The 26,307-nt window shown below is 34.8% G+C and overlaps 1 protein-coding gene across 3 annotated transcripts in view; it reads left to right on the top strand.

Annotated features, from left to right (window-relative positions):
* The window catches only part of TDRD15 (tudor domain containing 15), an 88,053-nt gene that overhangs the window by 50,899 nt on the left and 10,847 nt on the right, over nucleotides 1-26,307 (top strand). For 2 of the 3 annotated variants that reach the window (XM_080812881.1, XM_080812882.1), the window contains exons 3-4: nucleotides 6,731-12,917; nucleotides 16,748-16,861. In XM_080812881.1, the coding sequence (XP_080669007.1) occupies nucleotides 6,734-12,917; nucleotides 16,748-16,800 (6,237 nt within the window). In that variant the 5' untranslated portion in view covers nucleotides 6,731-6,733 and the 3' untranslated portion in view covers nucleotides 16,801-16,861. Of the gene's footprint in view, nucleotides 1-6,730; nucleotides 12,918-16,747; nucleotides 16,863-26,307 lie in introns of those variants that run through there. The other variant, XR_013967372.1, reaches the window with a different exon arrangement.

The raw sequence follows: 26,307 nt of genomic DNA, 5'->3' as shown, positions 1-26,307 counted from the left end.
CAAAATTTTTATGTGCTGAGGATAAAACCAGTAGGATTTCCTGGTGGATTGTGTGTAGGATACAAAAGAGTGGAGTCAGGTATGATTGAAGATACTTGGCCTGAACAAATCTTGTATGTGGTAGATGACACTGATTTTAATTTTGTTCTAGCTTCTTTTCCCTATATTTTTATACACTAAGCTTTTTGTAGCCTCTTCCGTCTCTTGAAAGCTTTCATTAGCAAAAATATTTCCTCTTTAAATCATAAACGATGAATTCTGGAATACTGAAAAATTAAAAAAATAAAAATTAAAAAAAATCTTTTAGATAGTTAAAAAAATTAGTTCTTTTATCTGCCCGGTATTTATTTTTGTTTTCAGCAAAGCATTGTTTCTTAGCCTTCACCTATTGACATTTTGGTCTGGATGAAAGAATAAAAGTTGTTGTTGGGATGGGCAGGCTTTTCTGTACACTCTGTGATATTTAGCAACTTCTCTGGCCTCTACCTGCTGCATGCCAGTAGCTACTCCTGCCACCCACCCTAGCCCAGTTATGACAAGCAAATAGATCTGTAGACATTGCCAGATGTTCCCTATGGGACAAGAAGGCCCTTGGATGAGGAATGTTAAATGGAAGCTCTGGGTTTAAAATATGCAGATTAAAAAATAAACCATTGTATTTCTGCTGAATTGGTGTCCTAAAAGACCTGAATCTAGAAATCAACTGAATAGAGAAGAAAGGAGAAGGCAAACCAGGGCACCCACAGATGCTTAATTTGATCAGTCTTTTGGAACATGGTAACCTTGCCAGAGTATCTACTAGTCAGCTTTATAAGAACTATGTTAAATTTTGGAAAAAGGGAGAATTCATAAATGGATTCTATTCTGTAAGGTGCTTTCACCAGTTTTGTTCGTAGGTCCATTTTGGATTTGTATCTTCTGCTTTTAGTTGTTGTCCATAATTATGTGGTTTAGTTGAAAGAGCAGTGTGAAACAGTGGGAGTAAGTACATAGAGAACTGGACTGAATAAAACCTAAATTCAAGCTCTTTTTAATCTTTTATCTTCACTTCTTTGGTCTGAAAAGTAACAGTTTTATTGTGGACATCAGTTAATGTACTGAAAGCCTCTTTAAAAACAGTAGTATTGGGGCACCTGGGTGGCTCAGTGGATTAAAGCCTCTGCCTTCAGCTCAGGTCATGATCCCAGGGTCCTGGGATCAAGCCCCCCATCGGGCTCTCTGCTCAGCGGGGAGCCTGCTTCCTCCTCTCTCTCTCTGCCTGCCTCTCTGCCTACTTGTGGTCTGTCTGTCAAATAATAAAAAATTTAAAAAAATAAAAACAGTAGTGTTAAAAGGAGCTATTCATATAAGGAAGGACATTTACACTTCTATGAGAGATCTTAAAACTTTAAAGTTACATATATGGATCAACTACATTTCTCTTGTATCCCACTGGTCTAGACATACTAGATGTGAAGTCATGGACAGTTGCCAAAAAGGTAAGAGGGACATATGTTCTATGTATATTCTATAGAATTAGGGAATTTTAGTGTGGGAAGGGCTTTCCGTATCTATTCTTAGAGTGGCCATAGTTGAATGCTAACCTTAGGAAAGCTGTGATGTTGTGAATTTTTATTTAAATTTAATTCAGAAGTTTGAAATTTTGACTTGAATTTAATTTTAAAAAAGCCTTTTTTAAAATTCAAATAGGATAAATTTAAAAGAAGAGATAAGCACTAATTATCATCATCAGATTTATTGATTATTGTGGTTTTTTCTTTATTTGAATATGTATTTGATCATATAAAATTATGGAACTATTATATATGTCTGAGCCTAATTTTCTTACTACTACTGTACTATCCAACACAGTGATAAGGAAAATTTTATGTTGAAGACTGTGTTAATCAGAATAGTCTTGTATTCTCATTTACTTGTTTTATAATTAAATTCTATCAAGTCATGAAGTTATTAGAATACCTCCTATGAATCCAATTTATAGAGGTTTTATGTTTTCTATTTCTGCATCTTCTATTAGGTTAAGGATTTTTGCTGCTATTGTTGCCAAAAAAAGTTTAAGAAACTCTAGTTCAACCAAGAACATGTTTGTTTTTTTTAATTTTTTGTTTTAGTTAACATATAGTGTAATACTGATTTCAGCAGTAGAATTTAGTGATTCATCACTTATGTATAATACTCAGTGCTCAACACAACCATGCCCCATCACTCATTTAACCCATTCCCCTGTCTACCTCCCCTACAGAAACTCTGTTTGTTTTCTATAATTAAAATTCTCTTATGGTTTGTCTCCCTCTTTGTTTTTCTTATTTTTCCCTCTCTTCTCCTATGTTTATCTGTTTTATTTCTTAAATTTCACATGAGTGAAATCATATGGTATCTGTCTTTCTGACATTTCACTTACCATTTTCAACAACATACATAATGCTAAGATTTCATTCTTTTTGATGGCTGAGTAACAGTCCATTGTGTATATATACATACAAAATCACCTCTTTATCCATGTATCAGTTGATGGACATTTGGGGCTCTTTGCATACTTTGGCTATTGTTGATAATGCTGCTATAAACATTGGGGTGCATGTGTCCCTTTGAATGGGTATTTTTGTATCCTTGGGATAAATACCTAGTAGTCCAATTGCTGGGTCATGGGGTAGCTCTATTTTAACTTTTTGAGGAACTTCCATACTGTTTCCCAGAGTGGCTGTACCAGTTTGCATTCTCACCAACATGTAAGAGGGTTCCCTTTTCTCTGCATCCTTGCCAACATCTGTTGTTTCTTGTGTTAATTGTAGCCATTCTGACAGGTGTGAAGTAATACCTTATTGTGGTTTTGATTTCTATTTTCCTGATGAGTGATGTTGAGCATCTTTTCATGTACCTGTTAGCCATCTGTAGGTCTCTGGGAAAAATGTCTATTCATGTCTTTTGCCTGGTTCTTAAGGTATCTGGTTTTTTGGGCGTTTTGATTTGATAAATTCTTTATAGATTTTGGATACTAACACTTTATCAGGTATGTCCTTTGCAAATGTCTCCTACCATTCTGTAGGTTGCCTTTTAGTTCTGTTGTTTCCTTATTGTACAGAAGCCTTTTATCTTGAAGTCCCAATAGTTTATTTTTTTTCTGTTTTCCTTGCCTCAGGTGATGTGTATAGTAAGACATTGCTACGACTGCTCATGTCAGAGATTGCTGCCTGTGTTCTCCAGGATTTGATCATTTCCTCTCTCACATTTAAGTCTTCCATTTTTGTGTGTAGTGTAAGAAAGTGGTCCGGTTTCATTCTTCTGTGTGCTGCCATCCAGTTTTCCCAATACCATTTGTTGAAGAGACTGTCTTTTTTTCTATTAGATATTCTTTCTTGATTTGTTGAAGATTATTTGAACATGTTTGGTCTTAAATGCCCTAAATTCCTCCCCCCCCCCCACTGATTCTCTCTGAATTATTACAGTTTGAGCTTCAAAAATACAAGGGTAGGAACTTTATCCATGGCATTGGGAACTTTCTTCATGATCCCGTTAAGAATTGAAGAGGCAGGGGAAGGAAGCTGATTGACACCCATAGAATAGGTTATTCTGTCTGCTGATCAAGAATCTTTTCCAGGGCCTGGCTGGCTCTGTCAGTTGGGCATCGGCTCTTGATTTTGGCTCAGGTCATGATATCAGTGTTGTGAGTTCGAGCTCAGCATGGAGATTTGAGATTCTCTCTTCCTCTTCTCTGCTTCTCCCCTCCTCAAAAAAACAAACAGAAACAAACCCCAAAACTTAGTGGGGACCATTGGCGACCATCACACAGGACTTACAAACTTACGTGTTGATTCTTAGGGGCTCATCCCCATTACTCTTCTTCAGATTTATTTTTAGTAAATCCCACAGTCTTTCCCCATCAGAATTACTAATCATCCTGCAGCATAAGCTATTGTCCATTAATGGGAATAGATTCTTAACACCTATAATTTCTTCCAGCAAAGTAGTAGATGTACTGTGCTGTCAACCGTGACTATTTCATTTTGTTTCTCAGACAAGACTCTCCAGTACTTCAGCAATATATTTCTAGATGTTACTGGCATTAGGTGAGAGCGTATGCAAACCAGGCTCAGGCTTTTTTTCTCCTTCCTGCTGTGAAATGCCACATAAGGCTATTTGTATTGTTTGAGGGAGGGTTAGCAGTGTGGAGGAATAGGCTCCTGGTAGTTGGAACATGCCATTCAATTTCTTTGTGTTTTTGTGGGACTAATATTATATATACCCCTTCATTTAATGAAGAAGTCTTTCTGGCTACATTTGCTTTTTATACCTAGAGTGGTGTGGTTCCTGAAAGGCTTAGGTATTTTTCTTTTCATATTTTTCTCAAGGGAATTGTGTTATGACCCTTTGGGTGAATGCAAGGAAGAATGTTCTTGTGTTCTTCATAGCACAGGATCCTTTCTTTACTATTTTTTTCCTTAAGATTTTATTTTTATTTATTTGAGAGAATGAGAGAAAGAGAGAGCACCAGAGGGGAAAGGTCAGAGGGAGAAGCAGACTCCCTGCTGAGCAAGCCTGTCCCTGGGCCCCAGGATCATGACCTGAGCTGAAGGCTGTTGTTTAACCAACTGAGCCACTGAAGCGCCCCAGAGGATCCTTTCTTGAGTACCTGGTCTTCTCTCTATAAGGAATAATAGGTCTATACACTGACTCAAGTCTGGGAATTGGAAAAGGACTGTCACTTTAACAGTGGCTTAAGGTCTTTCCTGTCCTGAAGTGTTTTGGTTTATTCAATGACAGTCTTCAGTGTACAGTCTGATGATGATGGTGATTTTTTTAGACTCCAGGATCAAATAAGCATAGGCTATAATCTGTAGATCAGACCATGATGATTATCATCAAATTAATTATCTAGGAAGAAATAAAAACCATAGTTACTACCCAGATGTCCCTAAATCTTAACTCTTTCTCTAGCTTTCCAGTGGCTAGTTTCAGCTTTCAGGCTTGAGTTTAAGTCTTAGAAAGGGCTTCTGTTCTGTTTATCTCTGAGAGAACATTTATAATTTCATAAGATTTTATAATCTCGTCCTCCATGTTTCTTTCATCTTTTTTATCTTTTTATCTTCCAAGTTTTGGGCTATTCTCGCAATTTCCTTCTCTTCCATTTATCTTTATTTTTTGTTTTTTTTTTTTCCCCACTGCAGTTTTATATTTCTTATGTGTATTTTTTCCTAATCTCCGTTGCTGCATCTTAATGACTACATAGTCATATAAAAATGTGGTGCTCTTTTTTGACCTTTTGAAAACACAAGTCATACTTGTGGGGAACAATTATTTGCTGTTTCATTCAATGTATTTATTCCTTAGGGGAGTATTTTCTTTTTTTACATGGTTTTCTTTCTTGCTCTTTTTTTTTTTTTTTTAAGGTCCAGAATTTTTCTCATCATAGAACAAAATTTATAGTTGTGAAGTGTTAATTCCAGGTCAAGTAGGAGTTGAGTTGTGTCCTATCACAACAAATGTTGGTTCTTGCCTGAATTTGGGGAATATTTTATATTTGAATATTGGTTTTACTACTTTCAGAATTTCAACAGTCTAGAGAAAATTAGCTGGAGCCATTGTTCGAGTAGAAAGCTTTGCACAGATGCTAAAGATCTCTTCTCCCTCTACACTTTATGTGGCCAGCCATGCCAGTGAAAAAGCCTGGATGTACCTAACATACCTTAGCGTCTTTCCATGCCTGGCTTTTCTTAATGGTGTCCAGGATTTAGCCTCTTGCCCTCAAAGAAGAATCCAGAGTTGTGTAATGATGCTGATAGAGTCCAAATGTTATTGATTGACAAAGTGGGGAATACAAAAATTATGTCTCCTGTGGGTTCACCATCTGCCCTTGCTCCTAGCATTCACCCCTTTGAATTCTGGGTTGTTAGAAGTCTGCATGAAGTAAAGTAGTTCCTCTCACAGCAATAGAAGGATGTTTCCAGTAGACTATTTGGTCTCCTTCTATTATACCACATATGCCCAATATCCAGTAGAAACTTGGAAATTTCTAAAACAAAGATTGCTCTCTACTCTTTTCCAGTGATTATATATACTCTCTATTTTTCCTGTTCTCTTGGTTATTTCAGTTGAATTTTTTGAAAGCAGAAGGCAGTGGAGTTGCATACATTCTTGTCTAGTTGAGTGTAATTTATTTAACCAATGTGTTCAATTTTAGAAAAACAGACATGTAACTTTTTAGTTTTTTATTTAATTATTTTTTTAAGAACAAGAGAAGGAGAGAACATGCATGCACAAGAGGTGGGGGCAGAGAGAATCTTAAGCAGGTTCCACTCCTAGCTTGGAGCCTAACACAGGGCTCTGTCTCATGACCCTTAGATCATGATCTGAGCCAAAATCAAGTCTTTTTTTTTTTTTTTTAAAGTATTTATTTATTTGACAGACAGAGATCACAAGTAAGCAGAGAGGCAGGGATAGAGAGGCAGAAGCAGGTTTCCTGCTGAGCAGAGTCGGATGTGGGGTTCGATCCCAGGACCTTGAGATCATGACCTGAGCTGAAGGCAGAGGCTCAACCCACTGAGCCACCTGGGCACCTCCAAAATCAAGTCTTACACTTAACCAGCTGAGCCACTCAGGTGCTCCCAGGCATATAAGGATTTTAAGGATTGTTTAAATACCAAATAAGACTTATTTCAAATTTATAGAAGGCTTATTTAATTTTGATAGTGGTCTGTCTAGAAGCTAATTCATACTTATTATTTGCTTTTAGAAAATGGATTCTACATCTTTGTTACCAACGTCTTTAAACATGAATCTGACAATATCACATGTAGAATGTCTTCCCGAGGACATTCTGGTGAAATTTCAAGGCAGAAATCATATTGAATGTGAGTTTGACTACCACATATTACAGAGAGAAATGCAGCATATTCCAAAAGTAAAAAATAATGTGGACATTGATGAATTTTGTTTGGTTGAAGAAAGAGTATCTGGAGAATGGCAAAGAGGAAGAGTCATGGAAAAGAAAAATGAACTCTATACGGTATTCCTCATAGATCATGGAGAAGAACTAAGAGTTGATGGTACACAGGTTGCTTCAGCCTGTGGCAACTTATTTGAACTACCACCAAGGGTAATAGTTGGTATTTTTGCCAACATACTACCAAATGGGGAAAGATGGCCTCCTAAGGCTTTGAATTACTTCAAGTCATTAGTAGGACTACAAGTGAAAGGTTGTGTACAAGCTGTTTTGCCTCTTCAAACGATTCTTCTTGAAGTGCCAAAAATTATATCCCAGGTTCTTGAATTACAAATAGGTAGACTTATTGATGGGGATTCATTTCGCCTTATTGTGGAAATGTTAAAAGAATTCCCACAGGAAATGCCAGATTTACTAAAACATAAAAGACCTGACTTGTTAAGTAATAATGATACTTCACTTGATATTCAACACATTCTGGCTAATTTGCAGCCATCTTTGTCAGTAGGCAAGGTTGAAAGTATAAAGGTATCCTCTGCATTGAGCCCAAGTAAATTTTATTGTCAACTAATTAAATGGATTCCAGAGTTAGAAAACTTAACAGTGTGTATGACTCTGCATTATGATATTGTCAGTCAAGAAAGTAGTCCCACATGTGATAACTTTGGACTACTTTGTGTTGCCAAAAGGAGAAATGGACAGTGGCATAGAGGAATTCTTCAGCAGCTCTTGCCCAATAATCAAGTGAAAATTTGGTTCATGGATTATGGCAGTAGTGAGGCTATACCCTCAATCCATGTGAAGAAACTTAAGCAGGATTTTATTTTAGTACCGTTGTTTTCGTTTCCATGTTCTCTGACCTATTTACACAGTCCAGATAGAGATGCCAGAAAATCTCAACTGAGTGTTTTTAAACAAGCTTTGTTAGGACAAATAGTATATGCACACATTGATTGTTTCAAGAAGGATGAACATTTGTATTATGTAACGTTACAAACTCAGGAGTCTACAATTAATTCTAAATGTCTGCTGAAGACTGTAGGCTCACAAGTACTCTGTCCAGTGTCTGAATCAAAGATCTCCAATATGTTTAAGGAGGCTAGTGCTTCTGATGTAAACAGCGTGGTTGATTCTTTTACTGGAAGTACAGAACCATCAATAGACTCTTCAAATAAAAACACTTTGAAAATAGGTTTTCCTATTAAAACTGTAAATATGGAGATAGAGGCTGCCTATATAGCTTTTGTGGCCTATGTTTTAAACCCATCAAATTTCTGGGTACGCACTAATGAACATCAGAATGAACTTCAAGATATAATGAAAAATATAAACAAATCTTATGATTCGTGTGAAAATGATGAACTGATTCTAAGAAATCCAGAACCTGGATTATTTTGTTGTGCTAGATACAGCAGAGACCAACATTTTTATAGAGCTGTCATCACTGAAATTAATGGTTATAAGATTAATGTTTATTTTTTAGATTATGGAAATACTGATTCTATACCATTTTTTGATGTAAAAATTTTGCTTCCAGAGTTTTGTGAGTTGCCTGCCTTAGCTATGTGCTGTTCACTTGCGCATCTATTTCCTGTTGAAGATTTATGGGTGAAGGCAGCAATTGACTATTTTAAAAAAATTGTCTTGAACAAAGCAATTTTGCTTCAAGTTACAGCAAAAAAAGATGACAAGTACATTGTAAATATTCAGAGTATTGAAGCCTCAGAAAATATTGATGTTGTCTCTCTTATGTTACAAGCTGGATATGCAGAATATTGGGAAGTAGAACCAGAATATTGTCCCAGATCTGTAAGTGAATATTCAGTGTTAAATTTAAAACCTAAAAGCAAAGTTAATATTAAAGTCCTATCTGCCCTTCTTGAAGGAGCCAAACCTAAAAAATACCATTCAAATAAGGTAAAAGAAAGGAACTTGTCTTTGTTAAAATCCCCAGCTGTTAATTTCTCAGATTTAAAAAATCCTTTCACCTTGTCTGTGGGACCTGAGTCGCTACAACCTTATAAAGAATACATGTTTAAACCAGGAACAGTGCTTGAAGTTAAGTGTTGTTCTTATTATGGCCCAGGTGACTTTTCATGCCAGCTTCAATGTAAGTTAGAGGACTTAAAATCACTAATGGAACAAATTCAGAATTACTATAGCGTTCATTCTGATCCTTATCAAATTGGGCAGATTGCTTGTGTTGCTAAGTATTCCAAAGATGGGAAGTGGTATAGAGCTGCTATTTTGACTCAAATATCAAGAAAAGAATTTGACGTGGTGTTTGTTGATTATGGTTACCAAGAAAGGGTTTTAGTTAAAGATATTTGTGCCATTAACCCACGTTTCCTTTTTTTAGAAGGCCAAGCCTTCAGATGTAGTCTTAACCATTTAGTTGAACCCATCAGTTATAAATTCAGTTGGACAAGAGAAGCATGCAGAGACTTTGGGAATTTTATTTCTTCATCTAGAGGATTATTGACTTGTGTCATTTATGCCCTAGTTCTTATATATCCAAACTATTTATGTAACTTAGTGGATTTACAATCTCCACTTACTAGTGCAAAAGAATTTATTAATCATGGCTCAGCACAGTATAATACATTATCAAGGCCATTTCCATCTTCAGTTAGTCTTTACAGTTACTATTATTCCTCCTTTAACATAAAAATTGGAAGTGAGGAAGAAATATACATTTCTCACATCTATAGTCCTAAAAAGTTTTATTGCCAACTCAGTAGAAATAATAAAGACCTAGAGATGATAGAAACAAAAATCAGAGAGATTAGTAACCTCAAAAATTATCCAAAATATGATCCTAGTAAAATGAGACTGTGCATATCTAAGTATGTAGAAGATGGTCTCTCTTACCGAGCCTTAGCAATGCCAACAGACTCACTAACTGACTTTCTGGTCTATTTTGTAGACTTCGGAAATAAGCAGTTAGTAGAAGAAAGTACATTGAGGGCTATCTCAGATCAGTTTCCAGAGTTGCTGTTTACACCTATGCAAGCTATTAAGTGTTTTTTGTCAGATTTTAGAGATGTAGATATTCCAGCAGAAATCTGTAGCTGGTTTGAAGATAACTTCTTGGGAAAACCATTAAGGGCAATAATATTGGCCAGGGAGTCAGATGGCCAGCTTGGTGTAGAATTATATGATGGATGTCAACATATAAATCAGGAAATTAAAATGTTGCTCCATGCTTATGGAAAAGAACACTGTGACCAAGCACACTGTGTGGAAAAGGGTCCTAAAATAAGTGAGAATAAGCGACTTGCTGTTTCTTTGAAAGGCAAAATAGAAAAAAACTATCACCATAATGTGATAAATAAAACTAAGCTAGTAACATACTCTGAAAGTAAAATAGATCAGTTAACAAATCTGGGAAGTACATATGCCAAGATTTTGAAACCATCAGTTTGTTATAAAATTGAGCCTGCGTCAAAAAACAAAGTGAAATCTTTGAATGATGGACTAAAAAATAAAGGTGTAAAAAGTGTTTCTGGATTTGATGAAAATGATGTGAGCTGCAAATCAACAAGGGTTATATCGCAGTCTTTTATCCGAGAACTAAACCAAGCAGCCTCTCAAAACCTATCTACTCTTACTAGACCACAGATCAAAGATCTTCCTCAACCCCAGATTTACTTGAATGCCAAAGTTAAAGGATATGTTTCTAATATCAGTAATCCAGCAAGCTTCCATATCCAGCTTGCGGAGAATGAAAATGCAATCCTCAGACTTGCAGATGCTCTAAATGAAAAAAGATTGAATATAGTGAAAGAGAGAAAGTCCACGAAGCCTATGGTAGGAGACCTAGTAGTTGCAGAATACTCTGGTGACCATGCCATTTACAGAGCTGTTATTAAGAAAATTTTGCCAGGAAATTCTTTTGAAGTGGAGTTTATTGACTATGGTAATACTGCGGTAATAAGCACATCCAAAATTTATGAATTTCAGAGGGAATTCTTAACCGTTCCTCAGCTAGGAATCCATTCTTTTCTCAGTGGCGTCAAGTGGCATGAGCCTGATGAAATATGGGACAGTAAAACTGTGGATTATTTCGTGTCAAGAGTGAGTAACAAAACCGTTTCTTGTGAATTTCTGAAACAGCATGAGCAGAAATGGGAGGTCAATATCATCTGTGATGGAACATGTGTCATTAATGAACTAATGAAATGGACAGCCTGTTCAAAACTACAGAAGACTGTACTGCAGCTGCCTACAGCTGTCTCTCAAAAGGTGAGCTCTGGGGAGGATAATGAAAGGAAAAAAGGAAAGTCAAAGGAGTGTGAAGGTTCTGGGACCCTTCAACCATCCTGCCAACAGCTGGTTAAGATTCCTTTTGAAGAGTTAAGACCTGGACAACTTGAAAAGTCCGAGATACTTTGTCTCTCAAAAAGTGGGACATTTTATGTGAAGTTATCCAAAAATAAAAAAGTCTTATCAGATTTAACAGTATTCATCAATAAAGAAGTAAAAAAACCCTCCTTATTGGTAGAAAATATTGAAAAAGGTTTAGAGTGCTTGGCAAAATCTAAAAAAACCTTGAAATGGTATAGATCAGAAGTAGTAAAGAAGTGTGTTGATGAGAAAGTGCTTGTTTTTTTAGTAGATCGTGGTAGGTGTGAAATAGTACCTTTAGGGAATATCAGGGTGCTCAGAAAGGAGATTAGAAATATTCCAAGACAAGCTGTGCCTTGTAAGTGGATTTGGTTTGAAAATTTTAGAAACCGGTCATTTGAGTCCATTGTGTCTTTATTTGCTCATTTGGAAATAAGTATTCTTTTCTTGAACTACTTGAACTCTGTGTGGAAAGTAGACATTTTGGTAGATGGCCTGCTACTTTTAGAATACTTAAATTTAAATATAGTTCATGCTGAAAACAAACTTAAATCTTCAGAAGCTATTTTTAATGTGACTCCTGTGTCGTCCTGTACAATGAGATCATATACTTGGGCCCAACTCCAAAACGGAAAGCGGTATTCAGGTATTGCCACTGCGGTTTGTGATCCATCAGATTTCTGTGTTCAGTTAGAAGATTTCTTTGACACAATGAAATCACTCTTTGCGTTGCTTTCTGATCTACCAGAAAACTTGCAAACAGTGCCTCAAGAGTGCGTAACTCCTGGTGCTAGTTGTTTGTTCAAATATGATTTGGAAGATCAGTGGAATAGAGTAGAAATTTCTGAAGTCTCTAGTCAGTCCCTGTTACTTGTGTTGATCGACTATGGATTTTCTGTTTGCATACCTTATTCAGATATAAAAAATCTGAAAGTTGTTCCTGTTGAACTTTTGGATATACCAAGGTTAAGTTATCCTTGTATCTTATATGGTATCTTACCCTCTAAAGAGCAACACTGGGATGAAGAAGTGAAAAGTTTCTTTCAAAACTTCCTAAGTAAACCAGGTTTAGTTTTTCAGTTTAGGAAGCATAATTTTGAAACAAAACTGACAGTAGATGTCCTTCATGAGAAAAACAACTTGGCAGATTTGTTAGTTGCATCTGGTCTTGCAGTATATTCTAAAGATACAGATCCTCTTAACGATGGAGGTACTACTACTGGACCTACTAAAGTCCAGTATCAGTTACAGAGTAAGCCTATTCTCCCACTGTTAGATGAAAATTGTTACAAAAGAGAAAATATAAGTTGTACATGCACTGAGAAACAAAAGCTGAAAGAGAAAACTGTAAAGAGGAAAGAGGTCTATAAGAACCTCTTAAAGAAAAGCCGTATCAGTAAAAGATTGTATTCCAAAAACGTAGCTCTGAGGAAGAAGGCTGACTTTGGAAAACATAATCCTTCATTTTGGGAACTACCTAATGGTTTAAAGACCAACACCAACTGCATTGAAAACATTTTTGAAAAAGTACCAACTGAAGAAATAGAGGAAAGTAACACAACGGATTTGAGAATAACAGTAAAAGCATTGCACGCTAATGAAAAAATAGTATCAGAGGAACACTTAAATGGTAAGTAGCTATTTTAAAAAAGATATCCTTTTTTGTAGATTCCATTTTTGATTTTTTAAAAGCTTATTATATGTCAATTATCCAAATTGAAAATTTCATACTGCAAGGAAACTTACTAGAAAATCTGAATAAATGGATAAACTGGGACTGATCACTTAGTTATAAAATGGTATGTGACTAGTTCTTTTTTGAATGGTGGTGACCTTTGAGATTATAATGAAAGTGGAGAGCGTTTTTAACCATATATGCATGCACACATACATGACATTTTTGAAGTTTAAATTCAATTAGCCAACATATAGTACATCATTGTCTCTGATGTAGTGTTTAACAACTTATCAGTTGCATATAACATGACATTCTACAGATAATTTCAAGGGTTTCACAAAACTAAAGCCCCATAGAGCTCAGGTTAATAAATCTTGCTGTTCATGAGCTCCTGGGCTCATTCTGAAGAACCAGGCCTCTTATCAGATGAAATGTATCTTCAAGTTTTTCAAATATGCCTTTGGCATATTGATAATGTAGTTAAAAACTTATGGAATAAACTGGAGCTTATTTCCTCTTAAAATTTTTAGATGTCAAACTGATTCTATAATAAAATTTTAGTATGTTATAGCTAGGGTATTGTCTGATTTTGCTTGTGCATATCATATTTCATTTTCTGTGGGGATTAGTTACTGAGGATTTTGTAGGCTATAAATGTTCCCTGTTTAACGAATCTGTTATTCATGTTATGACTCTATTATAGCACGTTACATTCTTTTAATCAGTGTGGAGGGATCTTGTTTTTATTGGTATATTTTAGAAAGAATATTTGAATTCATATTTAGGTGTTCTATAGTGAATTAATAAGTGCTTTAAAGTTGGCGCTTATTTTTGAGTATTTTGTATTGGATTAGCAGTTATGGTAGAGTGCTTACTATGTTCTTAGTATTATGTACTAAAATTTTTGTACATATTACCTCATTTAAAGCTTACCAAACTCTGTGAAGTAGGTTGATTTTTATGTTTGAATGGAGTCAGATAACTAGTACCCATTTCTTTGCCTGAATTCTAAATCACTTTAGAGATGGTCAAGGAGAGAAACAATTGGTGAGCAAAATATCACATTTATTAAAAAAAACAAACAGTATTGATAAGTGTGGGTTTATATCAATGGTAAAATGGGTTTACCAACAATGAATCAATAATTTAGACTTATCTGCACAGGGGTCTACCCATGTAGAAACTATGGCTTGAGGCATTTATCTCCAAAAAGGGAGGGAGGCAGAACAGGCTAAACTAATATGGGAATTTGTCTTTCTAAGTGGACCAATCAGATTGGTCCTACTCCTGGTGTAAGTAAGGGAGGAAACAAACCAGAGGAGTGTTAGGCTAGGAGAGTGCCTCAGCTGTGAATACTTCTACATGGAAGGCTACCTCAGGAATGGGAAGAATGACCCTCTCCGCCCCCGAATTATCAGTATTTTATGAATGAGGCTCAGGAAAATTAAATTTTCCTCGGATATAAAGACAGAATCTCAGCTCCTTATTTACTAGCAACTGTGTCTCCAACTCCAAAGTTTTTTGTTAATCATACTGCCTTTTGCAAAGCAGTGATATCATTTGAGGAAGAGTTTTCAATGAGCTTTTGGCCCTCAGCCCATGCATCTTAGTACTTACATAATTTCTTTTACTACTTCATATGTGTATGCTTCTACCTCCATGTTTTTCTTATCAAATTCTCTAAGACCTCACTGTGAGCCCCTATCTCCATCCACCTCCTGCATGCCTAGCACACAGTGAATCAGTGAGTGAGTTAAGTGGAAGTAGCTATTACAAAAGTAGTCCAGAGGTCAAATTACAGTTCTAAAAAATAGAACCTGATGTTTCATTCAGGGGAAAATCGTAACTTTGAGACAAATAGAAGAAACATGGTTACGTGGACTAAGAACTTACTAATGCACCTGCTATTCTCCGTTTTAAAACAAAATGAGAAAACGTCAGATGGTCTCATCGCCTTGAGTACTGTCCACGCTCCTAACATCCGTTACTATTCATCCAAAGGCAGCACTGTAGGAGCCACTGCTGTTTACTGTCTGCTCTGAATCTGGGGCAAAATAGTCTTTTTTTTTTTTTTCTTCTGGATTAAAGTTACCAATATTTGATATTCCCTTGCCTATTGAAGAGTCTAGAAAAGTGGATCTAATGGCTGTGCTTTTTCACTCAGGGCTTTTCACTGGCATTAAGAAAGGAAGCTTAAAAAAAATTCTGATGCCTGGGCCTCACTTTTAGAGAGATTTTTTTAATTGGTCATGCTGTGGTCTCATTATCAGGATTTTAAAGCTCCCCAGGTGATTCTAATGTGTAGCCAAGGTTGAGAACCCCTATTCTGGAGATGACTGTGGACAACTTCCTGAATTATTTCTGTGAGAGAAAACACTAATTCTGGATTCTGAAAACTTTATAGAATCTATCCTTCCGGTGTTTGGAGTCCAAACTATACACAATGAGTCACAGTAATTCTGTGCTAAACTTAGAGTGTCATTGTGTTAGAAATGGCCTTGAAGTATAATGCATTTATTTTGTCCTGGTATTGTTTTAATTATAGAAGTTGCTGCTACTTACATTTAGAAAATGGGCTTAACTTTCCCGTTGTTTCAGCCTACTGTAACATATCAATATTAAAATAGTCAGCTAATTGTTTTTATTTGCAGACTCTTTTCAAAATAAGTTATTAGTCCGTTTCTGGGATGTTCTTGCTGTTGTTGCTTGCTCACTTGCTTTTTCCCTGGACGTCCTTGAATAGATAACTATGGAAATCAGAATGTAATAACCCTTCTAAAAAATGCAAAAATGACTAGTTACTCTCTGGTAATGAGGCAATGTTTGATGCTGATATGTGCTACTTTCTTACAGTTGTTTATTTAACTGGAGGACACCTTTGAAAGAAATCTGGGATGGCAGCCCAGTTTTGAGGAAAGATTTGTCTGACCTTTTACATTTGAGATGATATAGCTAGATATCCAAAGGGGAATGGCTGACAGGCATATAAAATGTTAGATTGAATTCTGAAAATACAAGATTTGTAAGTGATACATACTTAAGAATCACTTACATTGGATCTAGCATGGTATTTAAAAGTATGGGCAGTGAGGCACCCTCCCTGAGTTTGCATTCTTGTTTCATTCCTTAACTGTGAAACTGGAGGTAGGCTTTTTAACATATGTTTCTTCAGTTAGTTTCTTCATCTGTAATACACAGCTAATAATGATGCCACTTGCTGCTTGTGAGGGCTACGTAAGTTAAAACATGTAAAACCTTTTAGTATCTGGTATAAAATACGTGCTCACTAATTTTAGAAATAGCCATCTTAATAAAGCTACAATTGTTTTTAAAATCTTTTGTGAAATAGTAACTTAAACTGCTGATGCTTCTCTGCATGAAATTGCAATATTTAGGACAGCGTGTGTATGTATATATGAACATGCATATTTGCAGTATAGTGGTTAGATTAATGGTTAGATCTATTTGGAAGATAGGATTTCTGATTGAGAGAATTATAGTTCTAAATAAAGATTAGAATAAGCTATATGTATTTTTTCCAAAATGGATATATGAGTAATAAAACATTTTTATTTATATGTATAATTATGTATATATATCAGAGTATGTGATTTGTATGCCATATTTCATTTGTTCTTTACCTTTTAAAATTGTGACTTTAGAAATTAGTTAAAAATTCTGTTTATAGTAGGAATTTTCAAAATGAAACTATTAATGAAACCTGTAATGCTTGGAAAAATCCTTTATGAAATACTAATTATTCTTTTTTGCTTGCTTTTCAGTGCAGGGAGATGAAAAGCTCAGATCCTTTATGCATCAGTTTGGCAACAAATAATATATAGGATACCCAGTAATTACTGTTTTGTTTTAGCTGCTCCAAATATATAATAAAAGTGGTAAGCATATGACAATTTCTAATATTAAAAGTATCTGAAAGGCATCTAGGTTGTTCAGCTTATTTTCCCAGCAGACAGTGATTAGAATGTTACAGAAATCTTAAGTGACCAGGAATTAGGATGACTTGTTTTCAGAAAGGTTATTTGGGAAATGGGGTTCACTCCTAAAGCATTTTAAATATTTGATAAACCATTCTTTACTTATATTTTCAGTCATTAGCTATTTCACCATTATTTACATCTTTCAGGTGTCTTTCCTGACTAAAGCCTTTGTTTCTGTCATTACTTTTAGAGTCTTCATTGCAGTCATGGATAATATATAGTTAATGCTACACAACCATATTCCCAGGAAAATATAGGTGCTTATAGGACTGACACTTCGTAGTAGAATATGGAAGAGAAGTCCAACTTAATCCCATTCTTCCTTTTCTTTAGCTCATGCAATGGGATTTTTCTTTCACTTAATTTGGCTTTATATTTTTGGTGGTTTGTTATAGATACTTGTGATCTTCAAGAACATTACTGTTTAGTTGGTGGGAGGGTGGGGGTAGGGAGATACCTTGCCAGTGCAGTTACCTGTGAATTAGAATTTGTTACAAGTAAACATTTACTGTGCAAATTCAGAGTATTTTGTTGTAAAGATAGAACCATAAAATCATACAATTGCACTTAAAGTCAATGTATGCCAAATAGTTTTGAAGAACTAGGGATTTGGTGACTTAGCGGATATTTGAGAAAACTTAGAAATATCCTAAGCTACTTGGGGACAAATTTATCATTGGTACATACATATTAGTGTATTGATATTGTCTTTTTTTTTTTTTTTGAGGTTAGGAAATAATTTCCAGAATAGGAATAGGAGTTTAAATCTGGTATCTTAAAATTTATTCAAGTCAGGGAGACTTCGTATTTTTACATTACAAATTAATCTGTGGTATGTGATTTTAGAGCAGATAATTTAACAATGAACTCTTTATAATCTAATTTCTCTGAATCCTTTGTTACCTTCCCCCAGACCTCACCAGATCTTAAGATTATTTTGCACAATTTAGAAAAGGGCTTCTATTGGAAAAATAATTTTCTTCAACTTCTGTGACTGTTATATCCCTGGGCTGCTTTTGTTGTTTGGTTTTGGTACCATAAAATATGGTAAAGATAGTGATTTGGTTAATTAGATGAATTTGAATGCCAAAATAAAATAGTAATGGATGTTTTTGGTACCAGTTTTATCAGGAAGAGCCTCATATCCCTTCAGTTTTTCAGATTTAACTTCATATATGTGTCTTCGGGGATAGTATTTTATGTTTTTCTGTTTCCAAAATTCACAAATTTATTGTAGCATTTAAAATAACGTTTTTATAAGTCTATACTTCCTACTTGATTTTTTTTTAACTTCAACAGAAGCCCAATATAGAAAGTAGTTGAAGGTAACATTAAAATTAAGTTTCCCTTTAAGATATAAATGATTAATTTAAAGCGATGGTTTTCTTTTTATACTTGAAGGCATGTTTTTCACCCCTCTGTGTTAGCTAGTTTAATATACTGTAAAATTACAACATGGAGGATGAGTTAGTAATTCAGAGTACTTTCAAATAAAAACAAAATAGCATATTCATTTTAGGATTTATGTTTTCTTAGGATTAAGTTTTACTGTATTTCACAGATAAGTCAATATTAATGCATTTTTCCTAGTCTAAAACATTTGTATTGGTTTGTTAGTAGAATCTTCTTTTATGTTGGCAACAGACTGTTGGTTCAAAATTTGGGAAGCAATATCACATTTAAGTTTTTAGTTGAAAATATTTCAAAGTTGATGATTGTTTAGCTTTACTTTTTAAATAATTTCTAATTTTGCTTTATTCATATAAATTAAAAATATTTTTGAACTCTCATAAAATGGTTTATGAGAATGGAAAAAAGTATTCCTTAGGAATGGATTTAAAAAAAAATTCACATATGCATTATTCAAAACTATATAGAATAAAAATATTCATAAAAAGACAAATTTATTCATTTGTCTTTTCCAGGCATAATCACTTTGATTCTAAATTCTTCTATATAAGATGCTGAGTTGGTTAAATTCATCTGATTTTTAAAAAATTTTTAAAATCTGTGTTAATATAACTCTCTGACTTGTTTATGAGCATTTAACTCTAATATCACTTTAAGGATTCTTACAGTTGTGTACACCCAAGGGAAATTATTTTTGTTTTGTAATGGAGTATTTTGTGTAAAAAATATTTCACAGTAAAATATTTAAAGTCTGAATGTGTCTATATGAATGTGTTTTAAAAGGGTACTATAGCATTAACAGAATCATACCTTGTGCATATTGTGATGAAACATTGAATTCACTTTAACATTTCCTGTGAACAAAGTTAGTCTTTATTCAAACACTTAGTACATTTTTTTTCTCTTTAAAAGTGCTTCTATTCTCAAAAGTTTTCATTTTTTTATGTTTCACTTTTAAAGGAATGTTGGATATTTAAATTAGATCTTTTTACTTGGCCTATAACTTTGTGGGTTTTTTTTTTTCAAATTTTTATTAAATTCCAGTTAGTTAGTATATAGTGAAATATTGGCTTCAGGAGTAGTCTTTAGTGACTCATCACTTATGTATAAACCCCAGTGCTCACCACAAGTGTCTTCCTTAATACTCATCACTCATTTAACCCCCACCCCCTCCTCACTTCTTTTTTTCCCCCCATTTCTCATTTTCATCTGTTTTGTTTTGTTCCACATCTGAGTGAAATCATATGGTATTTGTCTTTCTCAGACTTAATTTGCTTAGCAATACTCTCTAGCTCCATCCATGTTTTTGCAAATAACAAGATTTCATTCTTTTTGATGGCTGAATAATAATCCATTACACAGGGCACCTGGGTGTCTCAGTGGGTTAAAACCTCTGCCTTAGGCTCAGGTCATGATCCCAGGGTCCTGGGATCGAGCCCCGCATCGGCCTCTCTGCTTAGCAGGGAGCCTGCTTCCTCCTCTCTCTCTCTCTCTGCCTGCCTCTCTGCCTACTTGTGATCTCTGTCTGTCAAATAAAATCTTAAAAAAAAAAAAGTCCATTACACACACACACACACACACACACACACACACAATCACCTCTTTATCCATCTTTATCCATCAATCGATGGACATTTGGGCTCTCTCCATAGTTTGGCTATTATTAATAATGTTGATATAAACAGTGGGGTGCAGGTACTCCTTCAAATCTGTAATTTTGTATCCTTTGGGTAAATACCTATAACATAGTTGGGGGGTTATAGGGTAGTTTTATTTAACTTGTTGAGGAACCTCCATACTGTTTTCCAGAATGGCTGCAACAGTTTGCATTCCCACCAACTGGGTTAGAGGGTTTCCCTTTCTCTGCATCCTTGTCAACATCTGTTGTTTCCTGTGTTAATTTAACTATCCTGACAGGTGTGAGGTGGTATATCATTGTGGTTTTGATTTGTATTTCCCTAATGAATGATGTTGAGCATCATTTCATGTGTCTGTTAGCCATCTGGAAGTCTTTGGAAAAGTGTCTATTCATGTCTTCTACCTGTTTGTTAACCAGATTGTTTGTTAACCAGATTGTTTTTTGGGTGTTGAGCTTGATAAGTTCTTGATAGATTTTTGGATACTAACCCTTTATCAGATATGTCCCTTGCAAATATCTTCTCCCATTTTGTTGGTTGCCTTTTAGTTTTGTTGTTTCCTTCACTGTACAGAAGTTTTTATCTTAAGTCCCAATTGTTCTTTTTGTTTCCCTTGCCTCTGGCGACATGTCTAGTAAGATGTTGCTGTGGCCAATGTCAAAGATTGCTGACTGGGTTCTCTTTTAGGATTTTGATAGTTTCCTCTTTCATTTAGGTCTTTCATCCATTTTGAATTTGTTTTTGTGTATAGTGTAAGAAAGTGGTCCAATTTCATTCTGTGTGTTGCTGTCCAGTTTTTCCAACACCATTTGAAGAGATTGTAACACCTCACAGCAATGGACAGATCATCTAAGTAGAAAATCCAATAAGGAAACACTGGTTTTGAATGACACATTGAACTAAATGGACTTAACAGATATATTCAGAACATTTCACCCTAAAGCACCAGAATACAGATTCTTTTTGTGTGTACATGGAATATTTTCCAGAATCGATCACATACTGAGTCACATATCAGACCTCACCAAACTACAAAAAGATGGAGATCATACCATGCATATTTTCAGACCACAAAGCTATGAAACTTGAAGTCAACCACAAGAAAAAATTTGGAAAGATCACAAATACGTGGAGGTCAATGAACATCCTACTAAAAAATGAATGGGTTAATTAGATCAAAGAAATTAAAAATGCATGGAACAAGTGAAAAGGAAAACACAGCAGTTCAGAACTTTGGGACTTGCAGCAAAGGCGATCATAAGAGTAAAGTATATAGCAGTATAGGCCTATCTCAGGAAGCAAGAAAGTCTGAGATACACAACCTAACCTTACATCTAAAGGAGCTAAAAAAAGGAACAGTAAGTTAAAGCCAGCAGAAGGGAAATAATAAAGGTTAAAACAGAAATAAATGATATAGAAACACAAAAACAGTAAAATCAATGAAACTAGGAGCTGATTCTTTGAAAGAATAAAATCGATAACCCCCTAGCCAGGCTTATCAAAAAGAGAAAGGACCCAAATTAAATCATGAAAGAGGAGAGATCACAATGAACATCACAGAAATAGAAACAATTAGAATATTATGAAAAATTATATGCCAACAAATTAAGCATTCTGGAAAAAAATGGATAAATTCCTAGAAACCTATAAACTACCAAAACTGAAAGAGAAAATCTGAAGAGACTCATAGCCAGTAAAGAAATTGAATGAGTAATCAAAAACCTTCCAACAAAAGTCCATGGCCAGATGACTTTCCAGGGGAATACTACCAAACATTTAAAGAAGAGTTAATGCCTATTTGTTCCAAACTGTTCCAAGAAATAGAAATGGAATGAAAACTTCCAAACTCATTCTATGAGTTGAGTTGAGCGTTACCTTGATTTTTTTATTTGGCTGGTAGTTTGGATATAATTTTCAACCTTTCAGAAGTCTCCAACAATATTTTTTTCCTACACTTTCATAATTTTTCTTAGGTTGTATTAGGATAGCCATACTAAATATATTTAAGATTCTAATAGCTATTCCCCTTTGGCTAGGATACATTAAAATCTTTAAAAAAAATTATTTGATAGACAGCGAGAAAGGGAACACAAGCAGGGGGAGTGAGAGAGGGAGAATCAGTCTTCCCGCTGAGCAGGGAGCCCAGTGTGGGGCTCCATCCCAAGACCCTGGGATCATGACCTGAGCAGAAGGCAGATGCTTAATGACAGCCACTCAGGTGCCCCAGGATACGTTAAAATCTTAGCATGAACTCTATGTAATAGTTTTAATATATTTTCTTAGTTTACTCATAATTTTTAATCTTAAAACTGATCAGTTGACTAAAGTTATATTATCATAATGCTTTTCCATAACATATTTCTGTCTTGATGTCCTCGAACATACAAATATCTCTGAATGTCTTCTGAGTACTAAATCATCATTCTTTATAATCCAGTCACAGTTTCTTATATGGTGCATTCATTCATCAAACATTTTGGAAATCACTGTATTCGATATAGGAGATAGAAAAATGAGTCAAATTGTGGTTCTTAAGATATTCACAGTGGTGGGAACAAGGTAATTACAAGTGGTACATGGCATGTAATAAGGGTGTATAATAGGGGCTTTAGGACCACAGAGGGCAGTGAGCCTAACTTCCTGGGATTAAGGAATCAGTTGAAAAAGACTTAAAAAATATGACTTCTGAGCCTGATTCTTGATAGATGTGTGGTATAATTTGTCAGGGAACTTAGGCAAACCTACAAGGAAGGAAATTATAGACCACGTAGTACAGCCAAGCAAAACTGACTCAGTACAAACCAGTTTTGATTGCCAAGGCCCATGGGGAGCTGGGGATAGGAAGAGACTGCTTATGGCTATGGAATTTCTCTTTGGGGCTCTGAAAATGTTCTGAAACTAAATGGTGATAGTGGTTGTGCAACTGTGTTAATATACTAAAATCCATTGATCTGTATACTTGAAAAGTGAATTTTATGCCAAGCGAATATTTCAGTGAAGGTTCTTAAAAATTGCATGTATGATGCTTATATATAGCTTATGAATTCAATAAGCTATTCTTGAGACTATTTAGAGAAGAATGGAGAAGTGTAATGAAATTCTGATATCTAGTTTAAGGATCTCAAAATTAAAGGGAATAAAAATCTCAAACCTCAAGGTTCAAAGAATAGATGAAAAAGAGAGCCCTAGGAAGGGGGAAAGTAATATCCTTAGCCAAGATCATTCTGTGCATGTCATTATTAGCTATTGGTGTGTAATTCATTTTTAAATCTTTAAGTATAGACATTAAAGTATAAAAAACATATCTATAGCTAAAGGCTTTATTTCTGGTTGAACCACCCATGTAACTGCTACTCAGTTCAAAAATGGAACATTACCAAAACTCCAGAAGCTCTTTTCCCATCCTCACAAATACTTATGCCCTTCTCCAAAGGAACTACTATCTTGACTTTCGTGGTACTATCTTCCTTTCTGGGTCTTTAAAAATAGTTTTACCACCGAATTTTGCCAACAACCAAGAAAAAATGTGTTTATTTTTTAATGGTTATATATGGAACTGATAGTAAATTTTTATACAGGTTTCTGTTTGCACAGTTTTAAAATACAGGATTTATCCATTTTTGTGTGTGTGTGTAGTTGTGGTTCATTCATTTCTGAATACTTTATCAAACATCTGTTATTCATTCCACCCTTGAAAACTGGAAAAATGTCATCAATTGAGAAAAAAAAAAACCAACCTGATCTGAATTCTGTGAATTTCATAAATATATATGTGCATTTCTGCTGGATATGTGCTGGGTTCCATTGCTGGAATTGAGTCATTGGCTGTACACTAGTGTGGCAGAGAATAGAGGTGCTAGGATACCTATTGGGTGGGTAAGTCCTTTTACCTGGTTGCTGAGTGTATTTTTGTGCATATGCATTTTCCAAATGCATATGATAAACATTGGCATGAATCACCAAGATTGGCATGCCAAGATTCACATGGCCATTACTACTGGCTCATCCAAATTCCTCTTCTACAGGTTTTCCTATCTTTGTTTTCCAGATTTGTACCTTTTGAGCCCCAACCAACCAACCAACTTATATATATGATTTTTGAATGTTAAAACACTGTTGCATTTCTGGGATGCCCCCATTTAGGCATGTTATGTAATCTTTCTAATGTCTTGCTAGACTTGGTGCTAGCATTTTTTAAGGAATTTTGTTTGAGGGATACTGGTCCATGGTTTTGTTCCACATGTCTTCTCTGGATTTGGTATTAGGATAATAGAATGAGTTGGGAAATTTCTCCTCTGAGAAATCTTATGGAGGTTTGTATTTCTAACTCATCTTCAAAGAAATTTAAGTTTTCTCCATTTTTCCATTTTCCATTTCATTATTTCTGCTATGACTTTTATTTCCTTTTACTCTGTGCTTTATTTCTTTCTTCTAGCTTCTTGAGGTGAACTTACTTTAGATCTTTCTTTTTTGCAATGGAAGTGCTTAATGTTATAAACTATTAAGCATTCTTCACTGGCATCCCATATATTTTGAAATGTTCTCATTTAGATTATTTTAATATCCCTTTATGTTAACTTGGATCTGATAACAATGAATTTTCTCAGCTTTTGTTTTTCTGTGAATATCTTTTGTCATTACTTAAAAACTAACTTCAGACATATTTTTGTATCATATGATAAACTTTGTACAGCTCTGTGTTTGGCAGTTGTAACAAGTTGAGCGACTATCTCCATAAATAATTTTTGCAATGTCTTATTATTCAGTATCATTCCTGCAATTCAGTATGCATTCCTTCTGGGTACTTAATGCATTTTGAATTTACTTTTCTGCATGGTGTAAGAAAATGATCCCGTTACTTTCTTTTGCATGTAGCTCTTCAGTTTCCCAACACCATTTGTTGAAGAGACCATCTTTTTCCCACTGTATATTCTTGCCGCCTTTATTATAGATTAATTGGCTACGTAAGCATAGGTTTATTATAGGTTTCATTGTTTTGTGTGTCTATTTTTGTGTCAGTACCATATTGTTCTGATTACTATAGTTTCATAGTATATGTTGAATTCTGGGATTATGATATCTCCAGCTTTGTAATTCTTTCCAAAGCTTGCTTTGGCTGTTCTTTTGTAGTCCCATACAAATTTTAGGATCATTTTTTCCAAATGATACTTTGATAGGGATTACTCTAAATCTGTAGATTGCTTTAGGTAGTATGGACATTTTAACCATTTTGGCTCTTCGCATCCATAACCATGAGACATATGTCCATTTATTTGTGTCCTCAATTTCTCTCATCAGCATTTTATGGTTCTTATAGGTATTTCACCTCCTTGGTTTATTCCTAGGTATTATTTTTGGTGCAGTTATAAATGGGGTTATTTCCCTGTTCTACTTCATTTTAGTGTATAGAAATTTAATAGATTTTGGTATTAGTTTTGTATCCTGTGACTTGACTTAATTCACTTATTCTAGATTTTTTTCTAAGTCTTTAGGTTTTTAAAATACATATCATATTATCTGCAAACAGTAAAAGTTTTACTTCTTTGTTACCGGTTTGGATGCCTTCTTTTTCTCTCGTCTGATTGCTGTAATGAGGACTTTTAGTACTGTGCTGAAATAAAAGTGGTGAGAGTGGACATCCTTGTCTTGTTCCTGATCTTAGAGGAAAAGTTCCCATGTTTTCACCATTGAATATGATGCTAGCTGTACATTTTTAACATGAGGGCTTTATTATGTTGAGGTGTGTTTTTTTCTTTTTTAAAGTAGCCAACATGTAGTACATCATTAGTTCCAGATGTACTGTTCAATACTTTATCAGTTGCATATAACACCCAGTGTTTATCACATCACCCAATTATCCTATCCCCCCACCTGCCTTCCCTCCAGCAGCCCTGTTTCCTTCTACTTTGTTGAGAATTTTTATCATGAGTGGATGTTGTACATTATCAAATGTTTTTTTTTTAATCTTTTGAAATGTTTGTTTTCTTGCTAATGTGTTGTATCATGTTGATTGATTTATATATATTGAACTGCCCTTGCACCCCTGGAATAAATACCACTTGATTGTGGTGAGTAATTTTTTTAAATGTATTTTTGGATTTGGTTTGTTAATATTTTGTTGAGGATTTTTGTATCTGTTTATCAGAGATGCTGGCCTGTAGTTGTTGCATGTGTGTGTGTGTGTGTGTTTGTTTTTGTAGTGTCTTTGTCTGGTTTTGGTATCAGGGTAATGCTGCCCTAATAGAAAACAATGGGTACTATTCTTTAAATCATTTGAATGTTTGGTAGAATTTACTT

This window comes from Martes martes, assembly GCF_963455335.1.
Source record: "Martes martes genome assembly, chromosome: 9".
Lineage (NCBI taxonomy): Eukaryota > Metazoa > Chordata > Mammalia > Carnivora > Mustelidae > Martes > Martes martes.
Note: the sequence above shows the minus strand (reverse complement) of the source record. Positions and strands in the feature narration are given on the sequence as shown.